Source organism: Hakea prostrata, chromosome 3 (assembly GCF_041222555.1).
Source record: "Hakea prostrata isolate BN-2017 chromosome 3, UWA_Hpros_2, whole genome shotgun sequence".
NCBI lineage: Eukaryota > Viridiplantae > Streptophyta > Magnoliopsida > Proteales > Proteaceae > Hakea > Hakea prostrata.
Genome location: NC_142602.1, coordinates 4,157,370 through 4,180,628, shown reverse-complemented (window position 1 = coordinate 4,180,628; position 23,259 = coordinate 4,157,370). Strand labels below are relative to the sequence as shown.

Below are 23,259 nucleotides of genomic sequence, written 5' to 3'. Positions count from 1 at the left end.
TGGGTTTGAGATTGTTTCCACAAACACTCAAACGAAGGATTCCAAAGGGTGAAAGGCTATGGAAGATTCAAAGAGAGCAAAAGGAGGATCTATAACAAGAACGCACTACATGTATTTATTTCTACGCTTCCGTGATTATATTCATAACTATGATTTGATTATTATAGGAACAACATAAATCTTGGTGGATCCAACAATTGGTATGTGTGTGGGCAGTCGAGCAATCAATAAAATTACAGTAGAGTATAGGTTTCCTATACCGCAGCTTGATGCCATGTTAGAAATGAACATAAGCAATGTCTTCAACATGGTTGACTTACATCTTTATGTAGGACACCACTCTGATGATGGAGACACTGAACAAATGTTGAAGCTTCCCAACTCAAGCCACCAATCACAGACATCATTGAGGAGTTTTGGATGACTCTTACAAAACCACTCGTCGTGGCACTGGATACCATGATTTCCTCGTCAAATTGAAGAATCGTCCACGACATGAAAGTACTTGGATTCATGCTAATGATTTCAAGAAACTCGATCCCGATTTGTATGAACGCTACATTTCATTCATTCATTCGTCGGAGACAAATGTTTTCAAGCCGGAGAGAGTTTATGCAAAATTAAAGACATATTTAAGAAACAAAAAGTCCATTGGGTTAGGCCCATCAAAGGCCTAAAGCTATCACCTGAATTCAGCCTATGGCTTTCATGGGCTAGGACTGTTTTAGTGGGTTAAAGTTAGCCCACATATTTTGAACTTCATAGTCTAGACCTAAGTCCAAGTCTAGTTTTTGAAAAGTCAATACAAGGGGCTGTGGTTTGAAAATAAAAGAACTCATTGTCAAAGAGTTTTCCTTTGTCAAAGAGTTAGGTAGTAGCTAAGTTATTAATAGGTAGGTGGTGTTAGCTAGTGGTTGGATGTTACCATTAATGTTTATGTCTCTTTAGAATGCTATATAAAGAGACTTACGTAAGAGGTGAAGACACAACTCATCTATTGAAATCAAATTGCTTTGTTAGCATTCCTTCTCTATGGAGACTCCTTGTGTTGATCAAGGTAGGTTGGTGTTCGACCCAATCGACCCACCTTGCGGTGTGAAGCCCGGGTGTTATATTATTATTTTCAAGTCCTTCATATTGTCCTTTCAATTTCTTCATCATAGTTTTGCCCATATTTTGAAGATCTATTTAGCCCAATTTGTTATGTTATTATCCTTATAAAACCACTCTAGTTTCAGCCCTCTTTCATATCTAACTTCTATTTCATCTTAAGTCTATCAAATCTGAACTTTATTCCCTGTGAAAGGTCCTATTTGGCTATTGTTTTGATCAATCAAACACAATACTACATTACCTACTATGTCTTCAACCTTATCAACAAGTCTCAATGGCACTTCAAAGAAATCTCAAGTTGTCGCCACATTACTGTGGACCATTCGATGTCATCCAAAAGATCGGTCAAGCAGCGTACAAGCTTCAATTGCCAAGGGGGTCAAAGATCCACCCTGTGTTTCATGTATCTTGTCTCAAGAAAAGTGTGGGAGAAGATAACCAAGTGCTTGCTGAGCTGCCGGACATCCAGGAGGAAGAAGACATTGTTATTGTTCAACCACACGCTTTGTTAGATCGAAGAGTTCGAAGCCAAAAGGAAGAAGTTTTGGCTCATTGGAAGGGATTGGCTCCTGCTGATGCAACTTGGGAGAATTTAGAAGAATTAAGGAGGTGTTTCCCAACCCTTGAGGACAACGGTGAAATCAAGGGGGAGAGAATGTTACGACATGGCTCTCTCAAGTGATGACGTGGCAACAGCGGATTAATTCTAGCAAGAATATAGGATGGAAATTTCAGCAATATAGCTGGCAAGTGTGTTTCATGTATCTTGTCTCAAGAAAAGGGTGGGAGAAAATACCCTAGTGCTTGTTGAGTTGCCGAACACCCAGGAGGAAGAAGACATTGTTATTGTTCAGCCACAAGCTTTGTTAGATTGATGTTAGATTGAAGAGTTCGAAGGCAAAAGAAAGAAGTTTGGTGCATTGGAAGGGATTGGCTCCTGCTGAAGCAGGTTGGGAGAATTTTGAAGAATTAAGAATGTGTTTCCCTACCCTTGAGGAAAAGGGTGAAATCAAAGGGGAGGGAATGTTACGAGATGCCTCTCCCAAGTGATGAGGCGGCAACAGTGGATTAATTCTAGCAAGAATATAGGATGGAAAGGTCAGCAATTGTAGCAAGTTGAATAAGCAATGGGGGACAGAATAGAGTAGAAAGAAGGATAAAGAAGACAGGGGGAAGAAGGGAATCTTAGAAGAATTAGTCTTGAAGAAGAGGAAGAGAGAGAAGAACACTCATAAGGAGGAGAAGAAGAAAAGAGGAGAGAAGGGGGACTGCAAACGCACAAAAGTCAAGCTTTACTTCATTTTTTCTATCCCATCCTCAGTAAGCTGATTACAAGTGTCTAAATAACAAAACAAATATACTTGATACGAAAACAACTATAATAGGACTCTTGGTAATTTAAAACTAACAAAAGACTAATCCTACTAGGACTCTTAGGAATTTAAAACTAACTAAAACTTATCCTAGATATCCTACCCAAATAAAAACTTTGATTACATGATTATCCCAATAATAAATAACAAAATTCTAAATTGTCTCTAGAACTCCCACAAAAACAGTTCCTATTTTATCTCCTTGCAAGCTGGAGTTTGGGCCCACCAAATTTGAATCGATTTCCATGCAAGCTGGACTTGGGGCCCACCAAATATGAAATTAACATCTAAGTTACTGTTCACGCTACTGTAGCGTGAACAGTAACTTCTGGTTGTGCTGCATCAATAAGTCTTATGAGCATATTAAGGGGAATAAATATTTAGGTTGTTTTATTAAGGGGGACAAATATTTAGGTTGTTGTTTTTCCTAAATTGTAGGGAGTGAGGAATTGGTTATTTGGTTGTAACGGTAACTTATTCTCAAGTTTATAAATCTGTTGGGTTTAGAGAGTTGTTGGATTTAGAGAACCATTGTGTGAGTGTTATAATATATGGGATAATTAATGTAGTGGTATTAAGGAAGACTATTATCAAATTAAGCATTTGCTTATTGGAAGTTTGGTTCACTTGAAGAAACCAATCCTTGTTTTCCCTTTCATCTAACAGAAAATGTTGAAGCAAGGCTACTCAATCTAGTTCTCGTAACACTTTACTGCTTTCATTCAGCATGGAATTATTCATCGGTACTCCTATGTTGAGATTTAATGGAGGTCACATGGTCTCTTTAACTTGAAAAGAAAATTACCAAAACTTTTTGAAACAGTGCTGTTTTGAGTCTTTTGACTAATGTTATCTCACTAACCGCAACCGTCATCCTTTATTTGTCTTAGCACGTGATGTCTTCAGAAGTTTTTGTTTTATTCATGGTCACCATTGGTGCTTCTAACTTGGATCCCAAAGCTCTTAAACGCATATTTGTTGACTATTTTTGTACTCAAACAGGTTACCATTAGTTATCATTAAAACTACATACATAACTTTTCACAAATGATGTTTCTTTCTTTGAGTCTAGAACTTTCATAGGTTCCATCAATGGCCACCACTACTACTGTGTAACAATAAACTTTAAAAATTTTGGGCCCTACCACTTTCATCAATCTCTGCTTATTTTCACTTACTACTGCTGCTGCAATAGGTAATTCTCCTCCATCCATGGTGTTTATTCAGATCTTGATATGCCTATAGGCTATAGCTCTTCACAAAGATGCTCTGAGTTCAGTTGTATTGTTGTAACAGGTATCCTCTTACTAACTTCAAGTGCAACAGTGGTTTACCCTCTATGTTCCATTCCTACTTACATATGTTGCAGAAGAACTATTTATTCAGAGGGCTGCTATGACTAAGGAACTCTCAGTGTTGGGAGGAAAATCAAACACGAGAACTGTTCCATTATCTTCTAATAAATTGGCTTCTCGTTGTCCATGGGTTTTTGTGATTGGTGTAACCAGGGTTCGCCCCCCCCCCCTAAAATAATTGGGCCCCAAAACTCTGACCCAAGAGGCCCACTTTAAAGCCGACTGAATAACCCAGGGGTATTTTGGTCATTTTTTCAGCCCTTTTAGGGCTCCAAGTGGGTCTGGTTGGAACACCCTCAATCCAAGGGTCATGGATCTATCTTTATTTTTTGGGTAATTTTCATCTGGACCCCTGAGGTTTGGTCTATGTCATTTTTAGTCCAAAAAAGTTGAGACTTTGCATCTGCCTCCCCTGTACTATAGAAAAAGTTAATTTAAGGACAAATTATCACTTATATGACCAATTTGCCCTTAATTTATTTTTTTTACATTTAAGTGGTTAAAGTTTTTTAATTTGAAAAAACAGACCCTCATTACCCGATTCCCAAATCCCCATTTCTTTCTTCTTCTTCTTCAATGGTTCCATTTGATTCTAAATCTCTATTTTTCAAACTCAACTTGAGGATGGTTCTGAACTACGCCATGTGGTATTCATCTTCAACTTAACCCAAAATGTGGGTGATTGATTTTTATTTTCTTTCTTTTCTTGAGCTACATTAGCTCCCATCTTCAAACCCTAGTTTGAGATTACGTACAATCGGCAGTGAAGGCCACCGGCATCTGTCCTGCAACTTCTCTTCTTATCTTCTTCGAAAGCATAATGGAAGGAAATTCAGATCCATATGGGCTGAAAAACGAGATTTAACTGAAAATTCAAGAACACGACAGCCAATTTTTCCTTTTGAGGGTCTCAAATGTCTTGATAGCTCGATTTGCTGTTGCTGTTTTAGCATTGGGCTTCATCGATGCTGGGTATGTTTCTTTTTCTTCTCTCTCTCTCTGTGTTCCTGCACCACTGGTTGAATCTTATAAAAATTATTTGTACAGACACTGAGGCACAGTGGAGATTGGTCAAGAATAGGGGTGATTTCTAGAGAAACGGAAGAGTTGCTGACAGCTGCTGCTTTTGTTGTAGTTCCTTGGGAAAATTACATGATTAGCTTAAATTAAGTTTCCCTTTACAAATCTGTTCACATCGAGTTTCCACTTACAAAACTAGCCAAAACAGTACTCTACTGCGGTACTGCCTCATTTATGTTCCTTTGACCATTTTACCCCCACTTTCCCTTTGTCGTTCACCATATTCCCACTGCAATCCTTCTGCCACGTCATCTGCATCTTCAACTTTCTACCCAAAAAAAATAAATAATCTGCTTCTTCAACCAGCAACAATGGAATTTGTTCTTCTATCCTGCAACTCTTTTTAATTTTTTACTTTTTTTCTCAGGCTGAAATAAGGGCTGCGAGCAACAATACCTCTTAATAATTTCAGCCATTATTGAGAGTTCAAACTAAAACTGCAAACGTAACCACTCAAGTCAGGAATTTCCCCAAAATCTAGAACCGTGAAGAACCACCACCACCACTTCCTCTGCCCATAATATCTTTCACCAAATCAAGGCCAAGATCTAGTGCAGCAGAAATGGCAAAACTACTCCCTCCTTGATCGCCTTAAATCGTGCCAAAAATCCCTTATAATCTGGCCCCAATCCGTAACCCCTGCTTCCACCACTATTTGTGCACTTGCGCTTGTTAGAAAAACTAGAAGTAGAAGAAAGAAACGACAACAAGATGATTTTACAAACCACATCAATGTTTACACGAAAAAGAAATTTCTCTGTTTACAGGTTGGACTGCAAGAAGAAGAGCAGCAGGGGATGAAGAATCGGAATAAAGAAGAAGAAGGGTAAAATAGTCAAATGACGTCTTTCAATGAGCGATTGCCCCTGTTTTGGTTACTTTTGTAAACCAAAACACACAACTGTCTACTCTTGTTGATCAGAACAATGAGTGGTTAGTTTTGTTACTACAAACCTAATACTAGCTAATCAAGTAATTTTCCCTAGTTCCTTTGTGTGTTTTTCTGATTTTTCTTTATCTAATCAAGAAGAATCTTGAAATTATCTTGCAAATTCAATTTTATTGAAATCTGCAGACTAGTTCCTCTGTGTGTTTTTCTGATTTTTTCTGATTTTGATGTTCATCTCCAATTAGGGTTTGAAGATGGGAGCTAATGTGGCTCAAGAAAAGAAGAAGAAGAAAATCAAATCACCAACATTTTGGGTTGAGTTAAAAATGAATACCACACGGCATAGTTCAGAACCATCCTAAAGTTGGGTTTCAAAAATAGAGATTTAGAATCAAATGGAACCATTGAAGAAGAAGAAAAAAGAAATGGGGATTTGGGAATCGAGTAATGAGGGTCTATTTTTGCAAATTAATAAACTTTAACCCCTTAAAATGTAAAAAAAAAAACTAAGGGCAAATTGGTCATATAAGTGATAATTTGTCCTTAAATTGACTTTTTCTATAGTACAGGGGAGGCAGATGCAAAGTCTCAACTTCTTTGGACTAAAAACGACATAGACCAAACCTCAAGGGGTCCAGATGAAAATTACCCTTTTTTTTTTATTATTATTTGGATAGTATTTTGTGAATTGTGACAAAGCCCAAGTCAAGTAGGACTCCTCAGAGTTAGTAAATTTGAATCCTTCAAGATGTCTTATGTAAGAGTCCAGTTAGGATTTCTTTAAGGGTTCTTTTTAAATTAGTTGAGTCCTTATAAAGGGAGTCCTTTTATGGATAAAGCTCCCCAGTTTGAGTCTCTGTCAAATTACCTAGGTTGTACAGGCTATAAATAGCCAGTTCATAATGTAATCAATCTGAAGTTTAAGAAAAATCAGAGGCGTGTGCCATGGGGGGAAGGAAACCCTGCTGCCTGGGCTGAGGAGTGATTCTTGTGCAAATTGAGTTCCAGCAATCATTTTCTTCCCTAAGTTCTAAGCAGCCATTTACAATCAAACTCCAGCATACAACTTGAAGTTCCAGCAGTCCCTCATTAATTCAAGGTACAGCCCCTTCCCCTTCATTGCACGCCACAACCCCAGCCCCCTTTTCCCTCTTGCAGCAGCAAGAAACCCCTCCCCTTCCCTTCCCAGACCCAGCTACTCTTCCCTCCCCCTTTCCTTTTCTCCCTTGTGGCAGCCTCTTTCTCCCTCTTCCCCCCCCCCCCCACTCTTCAGCAGATCTGAAAAAGAAAAAGAAAGAAGAGTAAATCAAGAATTCAGCAAGAGTCAGCAGAAACGCCCACCTGCCACAAGACTCCCCTACCCCCTTCCCTCCCAACCACAAGCTTCCTCTTCTTTTTCCCTTAACCGTAGACCTCCCAAACCCTTCCCATTTAGGTTTGTTAAAACCCTAACCCTTCCTTTCCCATTGCACGCTGCCTTAATCATAGTTGTCACGGCGACGAGGCGATGCAAGGCGGTTTAGGCTAATTGAGGCGATGAGTCGACGAGGCGCCCTCCAAGGCGCTTTTGAGGCGGTTGAGGCGTTTTAAGTGAAATTTTTAATGTACATCTCATTCACTCTAAATCTATCATATCTTATATAATAAAAAAACTAATATCAGACTACCTCAAGTCATCCAACATACTACAAACCACACATAATAGGTCCTAAATAAAAAGTCGCAAGAAAAAAGGAAGAGAAGAAGTTGCTTGTCACTGACCACTGCTTGCCGGAGTGTCGCTGCGGGAATGGAAGAGAAGAAGAGAGGAAGAGAGAAAGAGATTAGGGATTAGGGATTAGAGTGAGAGTGAGAGTGTGAGACTTGAGTCAAGAACTTAATCTCTTTCAATTTTGTTTGTTTTTATTTTTATTTTAACATTTGATCACATGTAGCGTCATTATACATATGCATATAGGTTCAAACAATAGATACTTTACAATCGGAATCTAATAAGTATTTCAATATATGCCTTCGATTAGGCATCTTTCTCGTGATTTAAAAAAGAAAGAAAAAAAAGCGGACGCCTTATTGCCTAAAAATAAGGCGACGCCAATTTGAGGCGCTCCGAAGGAGCCTAGACACCAAGGCGACGATTAAGCGACGCCTAGGCAACGCCTTGACAACTATGGCCTTAATCCTAATTTGCCTTTTCCCACATCTTTCTCCCTATCCCTATTGTTAATTCCCTTTACTTTCCTTCCTTGATTCTCTAAACATCTCAAATCCCTAGACATACCAATTTTGTTGACCCTAGGATATCCCCCCCCCCCTTTTTCTCTTTTTCTCCCATAAACCTTAGAGCATCCAATCTCTCACCGCTACCTCCCACACCCAAGTTAAACAATATATTTCTTATGTTCCTTCTCCCAAACCATCCCAAAGATTATCTAGTAATTTTTAGCCATCTCAAAGTAAACCCAAAAACACACATTAGGTTTCCTAGCCTCTCAAAGCATACCCAAACCAAACCATAGGTAACCCGAAACCTTATTGTTAGCCCATTATTTAGCTGGTTCTAATTAAAGAGGGTCCTGGAAGGCTAACCCAAGACTCTGGGTTACATTGGTGACGCAAGTGAATCCAAATGTTTCTTGCACACACATTTGAAGGCCCCTACCTTGTGGCAAAGAGCTATGCCCAATTATATGGCGTCGATCACTTGGACACTTTTTCTCCAATTGCTAAGCTTACTTAGGTTCCTATATTAATCCTTCTTGCTGCTACTCATCATTGGCTCTTACTTCAGCTAGATGCTAAGAATGATTCACTGCAAGGGGATCCCTCTAAGGAGGATTATATGTAGCAACCTCCTAGACTTGTTGTGCCGGGATGAGTATGGGACAGTACGAAAGCTCAAGAAGTCTTTGTATGGAATGGTATGTAACTCACGAAATCTTTGTATGGGATAAAACAGTCGTCTCAAGCTAGGTTTGGCCAGTTCATTGAGGTTGTCATGGAGTTTGGACTACCACATTGTGGTAGAAATCAAATTGTATTTTTCAGATATTCTGAATCAGGACGCATATTTTTTAGTATATTTGTGAAAACTGGATAGTATAATTATTGAAGGAATATCAAACTAAAGATCTGGGAAGGTTGATTTTTTTTCCTTTGGGGTGAGGTTGTGGAAGTGGCTGGGCTCTAAGCATCTAGAAAAATCCTAGGGTTATTCAAAACTTATAACTATCAATAAATATGTTATCGGTTATTCTGAGAAGTATCAAAGGCTTGCTGAGAAACTAAATCACTCATTTGACTATGACTCAGCCAGACATTACCTTTCTAGTTGGTATTGTAAACCCGATTTACTGCATTAGGACGTCTCATGAGGAGTTGTTATGCACATCTTGTGGTACCCCAAGGAGGCTCCTAGACGTAGTTACTTAGATCATGGCCATGGATGGGGTGATAGTTTTTCAGATGTTAATTGAGCTAGATCTCCTGTTCACACAGTAGTATAAATTACATTTGTTGTATCGACCTCGTGTCGTGGAAAGCAAGAAACAAATAGTTGGGCTCGATACAATGCAGAGTCATGATATCGAGCCTTAGGGCATGTTACACATGAGCTGACGTGGGTGTAAAAATTTTGACTGAGCTTGTGACGTGGTATACACAACCTTGGACCAACCCCCAATCAGGTTACCAAACCAAGATGAACCCGGCATTTGGATCATGGGTCTAGTAGGATTTTAGGAAATATATTATTTGGGGAAATTATAGCCGACAACATTTAGTTGGGATAAGGCTCGTCGTCCTTGTTGTTGTGTGCATTTTATTCTGTTTATTTTAGAAGTTAGATTCATAGGATATCTAGCTTTTTAATTTCATTAAGTTTTCTTATTTGAATTAGCATTCTAGCTAGAGAGTTGGTCTTAATTTACAAGTTTTTTTTATATACATGTATATAATCCCCATCAGTGGAGATGAATGAAAAATATGATTTTGAGTTTTGTTTGTGACAGCCAGCATTGCCATGTGTGCATGTGCAACTTCTTCGTCAGTTACTCCTCCCCCTCCCTGCCTTTTCTTATGGATATTCCTTTCCCTTTATTCCAATTCTTCAACTATTTTTGCTGTGAAAGCCTACCATAGCAGACCCATTCAGCATCGCCTTAAGACCTAAATGTGCAAGAAGCAGTCATCGTATAGAGTATTCCACATTTTATTGTTATTTCTTTTCAACCTATTAGTTTCAGTTAGCTTGGTTCAGTTGCTTCATTGGGACTACTTTAAGATGAAACAAAGATACACCTTGAAGAGTCACACCTAAGGCCTAGAACCTGGGCTAGTAATGTAGTTTATCACCAACAACATCACAACCTCTCAGCAGAAACAGAAACTCAACGAAGTTACTATTTCTGACAGAAAAAATATACAAACTAAATTTCATTCAAATTCTTACAGGTAGCTGCTCTTCTACAGAGAGGTTCGGAGGGTTCTAGACCCTCATTGGAATTTCAAACTAGACTTAACACATGTATTCATGTACATTATCAAAAACTAATATTAGGACATTTTCAAGATTTTTCAACTTCTTCCACAGAAAACAATGAAACTAATCCACCAGCGTCCCAGAGAGTTCATAAATTTGGAGGAGACAAAACTAACTAGCTGAATTTCATATGGGCCACTTATTCCTCATATATAAATAGGCCTATTACAATAGGGAACATAAAAGTTACTGAATCCTGAACCATATAATTCATTAAGCTTATGTATCCAAGGGAGGTCACTGACGTTCTCAATTTTCATGTTCTCTTGCTCCCACAGCAAGGAGATGAAAATCACTGAAATGAAGACCAACTCAAGACACTTCACTGACAATAGCAAGGAAAAATTTATAGTCAGACAGGAAGCCCTTTGAGCACTTGAAAGCCACATAAAAGTTCTGAGTCCTGCCCCATATAACCCAGTAGGTTACTTAATTCATCCAACCCACTAGACTTGGATTTGGGTTTGTACTAGTTTGAATTAAGGTGCTGGAACCTCTTGATCTACATTGATTTTTCCTATTCTCCTGCATTCTGGCTTCTCAACCTACTGCCTTTCTGTTTATTTGATTGGACTTCTGAACCAAGTGGCCCAAGGCTTCTATGATGGGGACAAGTGTTGAACTATAAGGCATTAAAACCAATTTGCCCAGGCAAAAAGAGATGCAGACCATCATCTAGACCGCCGGATAGAAATTTAGAGAACAAAGAAATACAGCAACTCAGCTCCTGCCAATCCAACGGGCCAGTAAATTATTGGTGAATGAGGCTCTTAAGCTCCATACCAACACTACAGAGATTTGGTATCAGCATTTTTTCTACACCTATGAGAATTGCAAAGAAGCCTTTTGGGCCCCAAGAGAGCATTCTAATATCCAGGTCTTCCAGAAAAAGTTTGGGCCCCAAGAGAGCATCCGTTTGGTAGGCCTCCACTAAAGGAAAAAATCTGTCTTCCTTCACCGTAAAGATTAGGATGACATTATTGTTGACACAAGGTCCTAATGAAATCCCAATTGAAGTATGGAAGAGCTTAGGAACCCATGGAGTAGTTTGGTTGACTAAGTTGTTTAATAAGATTATGAGCACAGGGAAAATGCCAGATGAATGGAGGAGAAGCATCGTGGTTTCAATTTACAAAAATAAAGGAGATATTCAAAGTTGTAATAACTATAGGGGCATTAAATTGATGAGCCATACTATGAAATTATGGGAGAGAATAATTGAAACCTGTTTGAGACACTTAACTACAGTTACGGAAAACCAATTTGGGTTTATGCCGGGAAGATCTACAACGGAGGCTATTTACCTAATTAGGAGACTTATGGAAGGGTATAGAGAATGTAGGAAAGACCTTCATATGGTATTTATTGACTTAGAAAAAGCTTATGATAAGAGTCCCTGGAGCATTAATTTGGCAAGTACTAGAGAAAAGAAGTGTTGCAAGTAAATATGTAAATATAGTTAAGGATATGTATGATGGTTCGGTGACTAGTGTTAGAACAGTGGGGGGACAAAGTAATGAATTCTCGACAACAGTTGGGTTACATCAAGGGTCAACTTTAAGCCCATATCTATTTGCATTGGTAATGGATGAATTAACCAAAGACATTCAAGATAAGGTCCCCTAGTGTATGCTTTTTGCGGATGATATTGTGTTGGTTGATGAGACCCAAGTGGGGATTAATACCAAATTAGAATCATGGAGAGTAGCTTTGGAATCAAAAGGCTTTAAACTTAGTAGATCGAAGACAGAATATCTAGTTTGTAACTTTAGTCATGATCGGACAGATGATAAGGTGGTGATATTTGACGATAAAGAGATTCCTCAAAGTGATTGTTTTAGAGGATGAGGTTTCCCAAAGAATTAAAATAGGGTGGATGAAGTGGAGAGGTGCGTCCGGGGTCTTATGTGATCGGCGTATTCCATTAAAGCTTAAAGGAAAATTTTATAGGACCGTTGTTCGACCAGCTATGATGTACGGTGCAGAATGTTGGGTTGTTAAAAAGAATCATATATATATATATATATAAACTCAGTGTAGTAGAAATGAGGATGCTAAGATGGATGAGTGGCAAAACTAGGATGGATAAGATAAGAAATGATCATATTAGAGCTGGTCTGGGAGTTGCTCCTATAAGTGATAAGCTTCGAGAAAGTCGTTTGAGGTGGCACGACCACGTTCAACAGAGACCTATAAATGCCCCTGTACGGAGAAGTGATATAATCCATATTGAAGGAACTAGAAGAGTTAGGGGTAGACCTAAGATAACCTTAGGAGAACTGGTGAGAAAGGATATGTATAGCTTAGGCCTTGTATCTAGCATGGCCTCAAACATAACTGATTGGAAGGCAAGAATCCATGTAGCCGACCCCATTTAGTTGGGACAAGGCTTATTGTTGTTGTTGTTGTTGTTGTATTGTTGACACAATAAACTCTTGGACAACAACTTATTTGGGACTTGTAGTGTTCATTTGGGAGGAATTCTCATCACAATGCAAAAATTTATTATCTATTAAGATACTTATCACAAATTAATTGAATTGATCGACAAAAGCCATGGTGTAGCAACTTAACAGCAAATTCGATCAGAAAAGAATATTAGAGAAATAGTCATGATGCAAACAAGCCACAACCTAAGCTAAAGATCTCCCCCCCCCCCACCCAAAAAAAAGGAAGCTGGTAAGCTTCTAAATGCGCCTCCGAAAATGTTGGCTATCACCAGAAAAATAATTCATAATGAAAACTGGAGCCTTACCTCAGTAAATCATTCTCCAACTCCCTTAATCTACCAATGAAATGTTCAACAGCTTTAGAGAAATGCTGGTCATCAATCTTCTCCGTTGCTCTGTGAGAAGAAACAGGGTGGATGGAAACAATGTTCAGAAGGTTATATGGATTTTAGGTGGTGTTATACCACATCCACAAGAGAAATTGACTCATCAACTAGACCTCAAAGGCAGCTCTTACATGTTTGTATTGGCTGGTGATACAAGTGAACCACTTCCAGGGCCAATGCTCAGGCTGCATGCATCCCCTAATGCCAATTTAGCAATGAAGTATATTAAACTTTCATAGTTTGAAGTCACATCTGCCGACAGTATTGATGCTGGTGCAGGACGAAAGAGTTGTTGAATCAACTGTGTCGTCAATATAATCCTTCTTCTTGGTCGGACCAGCGGTTGTACATCCTCGATGGTTTCAGCTTCCTCTTCCGCCTGGCATAAGAAAACCAAACATTAAAAATACTTCCAATTATGCAGCGAACAGAACAAAATTTTGTTATTGTAAACACACTTATTCAACCATGCGAGCACCTTCTCAATTAGCCGATTTGCAGCTTGAGCCCAATCAAGTTCAGCAACACTGTACACCACAAAATATGTACACAAATCCAAGATAACAAAATATGTTGAGTACAATGACAAGGCAAATTAAGAAGACAATTGTCAATAACTATGTCAACCACCTGATGTTGTGAAGTCTTTGGGAACCTTGGGTCACTTCTTTATGCCATGGAAGAAGCCCAGATGTTGCACTTTTACGTTTCTTTGGTCTCACAGTCGCCACAATTTGATCAGTAGAAACTGGTGGCAAAGAACAAACGGGAGACGAGCGCTCACTTACAACCACAGTACTTGTTGTACAAGTATTACTAACCTGACTGGAATCAACCACATTTAGTTGTTCTATTTGAGTATGTGTAGGCAAACTCTCAGAAGGAGTTTTAAAGAAGTACTGGTGAGCAGCAGCCTTTGCAGATCTCCGTGCATCATACATTGGCAGCATCTGCCCATTTTTGAAGGTCCCATACTGTTCAAACCATGAAGGTGCCATCTGTGGACTTATCTTTGAATGCTCAGCTCTAGTTGATGGTATACTCATATTATTAGATTGATTTTGAGATTCATTCCGACCAATTGTGACCATATCCTGAGGAGTAAGCTGGGAAGATACACTTGCATTTGCATTTCCTCTCATGTCTGATGAGAAGCTAAGCATTTTTGTATCTCCCGATGAAAGTGAGCAATGCTGGCCAGCTGGTTTTTGTCCATTATCTGCTGCTCCAACCATTGTATTGTATCCATGTGGTAACTGTTGTCCTGCCTTAACAGAAGCCTGCTGACCATCTGGGCCAAAATCAGGTCCTTTGAACCTTTTTGAAACCCTCTGACTAGGACTGGTCTCCACACCCTTCATCACCTGCATTTGATGCAGCAGAGAATAATTTGGATGGTTATTTGATGGTGGCAAAGAACGGCCAAGCATTTCAACATCTCTGTTGGAAGAAGGGGGGTTCTGGATGGATGGGTGCTCTGCTTGCAAGACCACAAGTGGATCCTTCCCGTTCCTTCTATCAATCTCTTGTTGATTTCTCTGAGCCAACAATGGAGAAGAAGCAATAGTATTTCCAGCCAACGATTGGTTTTCCAGAGAATCTTGGGATCCAACTGCTGTTTGTTGAGCTGGCTCAGCCCTCTCAGATGGTACTTGTTGCCAGGAGCTTTCTTTTGTTGGTTGATTTTTGCCATGGGAAACCAATTGAGGATTGATACAGCGTGCACCAAATGCTAAGGAACTATTTACCCCTCTCCTGACGTCCTGGTCACCAGATTTTTGTGACCTCAAAGTTGTCTCCAGATTATTATCTGAGGAACTGATAGAGGGAACCAAAGTGGTATGAACCTTTTGAGGTTGACCAGCAGATTGACTTTGCCTTGATACATTGTTCCACACATTATGCAACATTTTTGAGAAAGCACCCTGTTGAGACATGCCTGATGTAACCAACGGCTGAGAGACTGAGACAGGCTCCAATGCTGGGAGTTGCTGGCCTGAAACTCGAAGATAAGAGGAGGTAGAGCTGACTGATTGGGATGTGTCAGCAGGGGAACCAAGGCTGAAAGGCGCCACCCTGCCACTAGAACCAGGCAACAGTGATTGTGCAGATTGATCAGATGCTACTCTGTCATGAGAGCTGTTTCTCTGTGTTAAACGACAAGCAAGGCTATCAAAAGGACCATTTACTGAGTGATCCTTCTGTATTTGCCCACCTTGACTTGGAAATTGGTTTTTTGGATATGGCAGAGCAGACGTAAATGCACCAGATTTCCCCTGCATATTACAGAGTGAGCTCTCACTGCCAGTTTGTCCGGAAAAACCTGCTTTATTATTCCCCAGCTCCCTCTGCAATATTTCACGGGAATGAGACAGAGCACGCGGAGGAACTGGGGAATTTAAACATGACTGACCCCTCTCTGCTTCCTCTGGATCACCATGCCTTGAATCATGGTCATTAACCACTTGCGAAGAACTCCAAGATGGTAAAGAATGGCTCGAAACAGGAAGTCGTTGAGACGGAGGGGCCAACCTTAAAACAAAACCTTGAGAAGCAGATGATTGAGTGCGTCTAAGATGAGCAGCAAATGTTTCAGTAGCTTCTGCCTCAGGCATCTCAAATGATTGATTGCAGTCAGAGGGGACAAACTGATTTACAGGAGCTTGTTCCCTTGATTGGTCCACCTTGTGGAGAAGCTCAAGCATATTTTGACTGTCAAGGTTGAAATTAGTCATTTGACAGAAATCATTATACGGTACCTAAAATCATTCCAAGTAAATAGTTGTAAAAGGAGAAATTATTTCTTTACTAGCTTTCCTTGTTTCTAGCTATAAAAATTAGTCAGGGACAAACTAATAGCAAAAGCACAACCATCTATGGTTAACTCAAGGCCCAAAAACTAACCAGGCTCGGCAGCAACATGGGTTCAATTACAGAACACAGACTAGTGCTCATGGTGTAACCAAGAAAATATTGTAACAACCTCTGCTTCCCAGACACATCAAAGAATAACATACGTGCATCCTAATTGCCTAACATGGATTCTCAGACACGGATACAGCCTACAATTAGAAATTTCGAGGGAACATACCTAACTATTAAATGTATAAGGGAAGTAAGTCAGTAACTACTACTAATCTTAGAAAAAATTTACAGCTCAAACAGCAGAAGTAGCAAAAACACAATTTATAAGAACCTTGGCTGAGCTGTCCTGTTTGAAGCATGAAAACCAGAAGGTCCACCGAGGGAAGCAGACATATTGGATCCATAGCCAGGCATAATGCCTCGAGAAGATGTTTCCTCTGACTTTTCCATGCTTCCGTCTAACTCTGCCACCCGCCCCTGTAAATGGAGATTACTAACACCTGTGAGCTAAACAAGAGAGACTGAAAATGGCATCGAGCAGTATTATACTTAATAAAAGAGACCTTATCGATGTCCATAGCATTGTTAGGAATATGACCAACAGACTTTAAGTAACCTTTTTCTTGACCCTTCAATCCATCAGTGACCTGCTGGGAAAATGCATGCGAATGCGTGACACGTTTCACAGCTTCAACATGTTCCATGTTCATACCCAAGCTTCCCATTGGATGATACTGAAACTTGCGAGTCCCAGAGGTTTTCCGACCAATCTGACCCAAAGACTTTTGGTCTGCCCCAGCCAAAGAATTAGAATCATTTGGATTTATCCATGCATCATTAACACCTCCTGTGACAATACGACGGGGCTGGGTGGAGTTATAGCTGTTGTCAGAGATCTCTTTCTGGAAGCTGCTATCATGCTTGTTGTCATAGGATTCACCAGAAGCCCTTTCAGAATTATTTGACGATGATTCACGAACTTGGGGGACATTGCTGAGCTGATGCTGATAGCCTTCTGCACTCTCATTTCCATAGTACTTCAAAGAAGAATTAAAGGCCCGGTTCCCATAATTGAAAGGGTGACTATGTGGAACCTGTGGGTTAATCTCATGATTCCTCTTTATATTTCCTGAATCAGGCAAAGCAGAGAAATTATTCATCTGAGAACCTTCTGAGTTTAAATTGGGACTACCAGTACCAGATTTTATTTGTTCCAATCCTGAAGCTGAATTGCAAAAGGGCACTGAAACAGCATTACCATCAGCATTCCATGAAAGACTATTATGATCCCTATCGGCTTGCACGGCTCTCTGATAATCACTGCTCTGAGAATTCTGTAAGATCTGTGCATTCTTGTGAGCTTTTCGCACAGCATCACCGTTTGGTGACAATGACTCATCCATATTCCAACCATTAGGCTTATTACAAGGATGGCTGCCCATATTGTGGGAGGAAATATTCTGCTGATAAGCCCAAGAGCCACGTATTTTCTGAGAATTTGATTCTGCATCCGCAGAGTGTGCAACAGTCTCTGACTGCTCATAGCTTTGACCATTCCAAGTACCATCAGGAGTACCGTGCAAATGCATAGGTGACTGAAGTTGATGACTCCCCTCAACATGTGGCTTATGCTGAGGACTGCGATCGATCCCTTTCCCGCTTTCATTTGAAGGTTGTTGAACAGATTCATGAGAAGAATCATACCGCACCTTAACATTTTGCTCATACAGTGATTTGACACCTGACGGCTGAAAACCAGCAATATTACGATTGATTGGAGTCGTACTGGCATCAAATGAAGGAAAAGATCTTGAAGTTAAAGAAGGTGCTGTCTGCAAGTTGCCATCAACCCAACTTGTTTGTCGCTTCCCAGTGTCATTAAATGATGCTGAGTGATTCCCAGTTGGCAACTCAATATTCTGAAAACTCAGACCACTCCACTCTTCCTGTAACCCAGTGTCACTGCTAGAAGTTTCTGCAACAGCAGACTGCATAAGAGCGCTCCAGCTTCCACTCTGGATGGAAGGAAATGAACCAAAGAAATCTGGCCCTTCCAAGGGATTCCCACAGACTCCTGTACTCATATTGTTGCTCCTGCCCGAAGAAGCATCCCAAATAACATCATCTGAATTGAACAAAATCCTCTCTTCCGTTGGGTCTAGAGCAACTAAACCCTGAGAAGGGCCAACCTGTGGTATTGTTTTTTCTTGCAAGTTTCCCAACCAACCAGGTCGCTCATGCCTCCCCAGTAATTCCTGCACTTGTAAATCCTTGGGGACAGAATTCAGTTGCTGAATGTTACCAGTTAAAACTTCACGACTTAATCCTTGACCTGGACGATTCCCAAATAAACCTTTCCCTTGTAATCCCTGCTTCGAAACCAAAGCACCATCCTGCATGCAAACCTGGTCCTGAAATGTTGAACGCTGATCTCCCTGAAAAGAGTTATTTAAGGAAGACGACTGAATTAAAAGCTTTTCTACTTGGGTCTTGTTCAATAGATCAGCTGACTCATGTGAAAATCCTTGTATATTAGGATACGGATTCAAATTTCCTCCTGTGCTAGCAATAGAAGCACCATATAGAGACTGGTCCAGCTGTTGAGGAACAAACCCGGTTGAACGAAGGGCCAGACCTTGTTCATTTGAAAACATTACTCCATTAGGTAATGCGTGCATTGAGGGAGAACCACTCTGCTGCACTAAGTTCATGCCACCAACCATAAACAATTGTGAGGAACTAGGTACCATCTTGGAATCACCGCTAATGTGCTCATTGGGCCACAAGTAGTTAGATGAATCAAGGACAGGTGTGCCATTCACCAGAGCTGGTAACTGACCACCAGCAGTCTGTTTTGCAATAGAGTTCAACTGGTTGACTGGATTCTGCTGCTTTGTTTGATTGAATTGTTGAAGTTGCTGGTGCCTCTCAAGTTCTTGCAGTTGTTTAATCCTTAACTGTTGCTCCCATTGGGGACTGTCATTAAACCCAGTCTGCTGCCTTGGCCGAGGCTGCGGCAAACCTGATTGTTGCCCTCTCATTAGCAGATGCTGAGCACCAAGAAAGTCAAAATTACTAGGAGCTTTGGCAGTTTCCAACCCCCCTGATGTTTTGTTTAGGCCAGAACTATGTTCAGGACCATTTCCTCTTCCCAGAAACTCAGCCTGATGCTGCCTTGTCTCAAAGCCCTGATGTCCTTGTGTAAAACCATTCAGAGTCAAATGTTGGTTTCTGGATTGACCCTTGGCAAACTCTGACCTCAGTGGCAACTGGGTGAATTCTGTGCCAAGTGGAATTCGTGATTGCCTGATGTTTCTAATCCCAGAATCTGCAAATAATCAAATACCATAGAAAGACCAAAAAGTTTCTGAAGGATCAAGAGGCAAGCATTTTTCTACTGAAGTAGAAATGTAACTTTCAACTACCAAAATAATACAGACATGAATAAAATCACAAAATAATTAACACAAAAGTTTGTTGGATATGGTTATAGATTAAATTATTATGACTTCTATCAAGATTCAACAACCAAGATGAATTCCAACGACCCAAAATAAGAACATAAACTAGTGATGCAATAAAGTAGACAAAATTACCATACCTGATTGCTGCACACTGTAGTTAGTTGACTTAGAAGTCAGAGGTGGTCCTATCTGTCTCTGGCCTCCAGCCCACCGATTGCTATTATAAACTCCTGGATTTCCACCTGTAACCTGCAACTGATGCTGATCCTGGGACAAATTGTCTTCATCAAAGAAATTGTAGACCTTGTCTTCAATTTCATCCTCAGGCATAGATCTGTAAATCCACCAATTTCTGCAGTTGAATCTTTGGTTGGAAACAATACCTCCCTGGAAGCGAGCCTAACGGTGCTCAAAGTTTATCAACCCTTCACACACTATTTTGAAAGGCCCTAAGAACAAAACTTGTAACGAAGGTTCCCTCCTGAAGTTCCTTCTGCAATTACTCCTTTCTATACAAAGAATGAGACTTCTAGGGATATGGCGGCCCACCAAAACCTCGCCCTGCAGAAGATAAGGAATGAATAATCATGAAAAGAATGTCAAAATAATGGCTAGATATAAATTAATAAATTATGAAAGGGAACCATACAACAGGGGGGTCAATAATCTAAAAGCAATGCAGAGTTTTCCCTTTTTCTTAATAAAATTATATATTTTTGTATTTAAGGTTTAAAACTGATGCAACTGGATGAGAAAACAAAATGGGACAAGCCTGACATGTTCTGGGCGACAAAAACACTAGAATCTCAATACTCTGATGCCTGATTAAGCTTCTTTTTATAGTACTTTGTAAATTTTCAAGCCTTATGTTTCCAATTGGTTTCTAGTAATGCAGGAAAAAAGGTCAGTAACATCTTACGCTACATTGGTTTCTATTTGAGCAATAAATACAACATTCTAGTAAACTACTGGACATGTTTACAAATTGTATATTCACAGAGCCAGAAACTAGGTTTCTCCTCAATTTGCATTACAGTAAATCTTCCATAATGCACAAAACAACACCTGACTCCAAATAGAACAAAATAGGGACATAAATCTAACCATTGAGAGCTGTATCCACACGTCTCTTCTTTATGGGACTGTAACCCATCAAAAGCTCGACCAAAAATCCTTCATGTCATACTTTGCCTGTCAAGGAAGAGATGTTGGAACTGTATTCATATAATCATACAAAAGATAATGAGAACTAGAGCAACTCACAGAAACTTAAGAGTACTCAACTTCAGTGATACATAATGCAGTGATATCTTTATTAGGGCACTTACCCTCTTCCACTCACCAGACAATTTATAAAAAACTAATAAAAAAAGAAAAACAAAATCCGATCCTCTATAGCTAGTCCACAGATATTCATGAGACAGGTACAAAATCTCTATTACCAGATGACGGTACTGCAGAAAAAATTAACATATCCTAACAATACATAATTAGATTTGCAAGCATGCAGCTCCAACGGAAAGCACAGAAACAGATGGAACCTCAAAAGAGTAAAATAGGTACATACTATCAGAGCGTTTTGGACCCTGTTCAAATCAATTGAAATAGGTATAAAAACCCGCCTGAAGAACTGAGGTTGACTCCCTATATGGTAGAGAGGTTTGTCGTAAGTGAGAATATCAGCTTTGACATGGGAAGTTTAGTTTTCAACAAGCAGCCTCGTGGACAGTGCTGAAAGCACAAAATGCTCATCCGTATGAATTTAGTATTTGGGACTTGAATTAAGACTGCTTCCAATGTTTCTGAATCATAGAACAGGTCGGTATCATTAAGAAGTTACCCTTATAATGCTTCATTATTGATTTAAATCAAGTAAGGAGGGGGAGAGTTGGAACTATAAATCAACAACTGAAGACAAAGTGCTTCCAGACGAAGCACAGGGCACAGAAGCAGTAAATCCAACCAAATGAAATGCTCCGTCTTTCTATTTTCAGTTCAAACAAGCTCGACTAAAAGTAAGCAAGTCGCCTAATGTTTCAACTTAAGACTCCTGTCTGACCCAATTCCGATAACCCAATCAAAAATCCACCATAAAAGTCCACAGAATGATCCCATCAACCATAGACCACCAAGGAAAAAAAATCCACCCAGTGAAATCCAACACCAGCACCCAACCTCAACAATAAAATTCCAGGGAGATCGAAAACGTCACACATAATTCGACCTCAAATTCGTGATAATCTCACGAAAACAAAACAATCAATGAACAAGAGCTCGAAACAGATCCCGCCCAGCCAACGAACTCTGCCCTAAGCAACAAAAGTTGCTCGAAGTCCATAAATGGTGGCCCGAATGAACAAATTAGGGTTTCTGGAACGACAAATGTGCACTTACTTGGTTGCTGAAGGACCTCAAATGGAGAACGACTTCGAATCTCTGTAATTTCTTCCCTGTTTTTAAACTTTAACTAGGGCTTGCATCTATGAAGAGAGAAATACATCCTTCTTTCCAAGCTATGCTGTAGCTAACGAGTTTCTCAGACCTTAGCAGAGAGATAAAGTGATCAAAAAAGAAAGTAAAATTTTCAACGAATTCTAAGAGAAGACGTAGGTTCGTTCCGAACCCTAGCTTCGGAAAACGAAGCAAACTGGTTTGCATTCGAAGCTCGCAACGTTAAAATTATTAATAAAAGAAAACTACCGTCACAACAATACAAATTAACTTTTCGTATTTGTAAAAAAATTTAATAATAATAATAAAAAGATTTCTTGCTTTTTGAGGTTTTTCTTATTTTCCCGGTTCCGCCGCCGACTTTAGGCCGTATGGTACTGAAACTTTAACGGACGTTAATTATTTATATTGATTTATTTTTTCATACAAATCTCAAATGATTTTATGTTCCCTCAGATTATAGGATTGCATCAATTCGGTTTTTTTATCTGTCCCGAGTAATGATGCGTTCCGTTCAGATTTGGTGGATCATTTCTGGAATAGTCAACTTGAAAATATATAACCCCGAGGGGTGGCTCAGTTGGCAAAGCCCAACGCTTCTTCCACGTAGGAGATCAGAGTTCGAATCCCCTCGGGGCCATGGGTGAAGTCCCGCCTATATTAATTATATAAAATGCGCCCTGAGGGGATGAACCTCATTTCCAAAAAAAAAAGCTTGAAAATATATCCAATGGAGGAGTAGTAGGATGGTTAGGAACCTAACTTCTCAATGGAAATGCCATGTAATATCCCTATCCCTATACATGAAAAGCGCATTTGTACAACAAAAAAAAACTTGAAAATATATCCACCATTACAATCTTAAAATGACTCTTAATCTTTGGATCAACAAAGAATTGATCCATATTAATTGATTTATTTTTCACATGGTTTAGAGTCAATCTGTTCGGTCTTGGATCAGACCAACCCAACCCATAGTGGACCGGAGGGCTCGACTTTGAGTTTCCGGGAAGATCAGACATTGGCTCGGGGGAGAAGATATAAACATCACCCTAATGAGCAATACTTATCATAAATGTCGAACACATGAATGACAATGCTCGGGACAGATCAATTAGTCCGAAATACTAGTAATTGTTATGGATAAATATGCCGACTGAGCAACATATCAACTCGAGCAGAGATTAGACACCGTGTACGTAATGGGCAAATCATTCCTCAGGATATAGATGCGTAATGAACAACCCCGACTTTTACACGATATGACTGCGAGCCAATTATGGTCATAACCACTGA

At 39.8% G+C, this 23,259-nt stretch overlaps 1 protein-coding gene across 5 annotated transcripts in view; it reads right to left on the bottom strand.

Annotated features, from left to right (window-relative positions):
• LOC149020148 (uncharacterized) overlaps positions 1-22,133 on the bottom strand; it is a 39,865-nt gene extending 17,732 nt beyond the window's left edge. For 3 of the 5 annotated variants that reach the window (XR_016172155.1, XR_016172156.1, XM_089148235.1), the window contains exons 1-9: positions 21,907-22,132; positions 20,617-20,703; positions 19,650-20,073; positions 16,612-19,376; positions 16,380-16,525; positions 13,814-15,895; positions 13,662-13,710; positions 13,315-13,562; positions 13,103-13,192 (exon numbers count right to left, since the gene is read on the bottom strand). Coding sequence is in view for 3 of the 5 variants with exons in the window: in XM_089148235.1 (XP_089004361.1) it covers positions 13,103-13,192; positions 13,315-13,562; positions 13,662-13,710; positions 13,814-15,895; positions 16,380-16,525; positions 16,612-19,376; positions 19,650-19,842 (5,573 nt within the window). In the remaining 2 variants the exon portion in view is untranslated. Of the gene's footprint in view, positions 1-13,102; positions 13,193-13,314; positions 13,563-13,661; positions 13,711-13,813; positions 15,896-16,379; positions 16,526-16,611; positions 19,377-19,649; positions 20,074-20,616; positions 20,727-21,906 lie in introns of those variants that run through there. The other 2 variants (XM_089148236.1, XM_089148237.1) reach the window with 2 other exon arrangements.
• Positions 22,134-23,259: the final 1,126 nt, after the last annotated feature.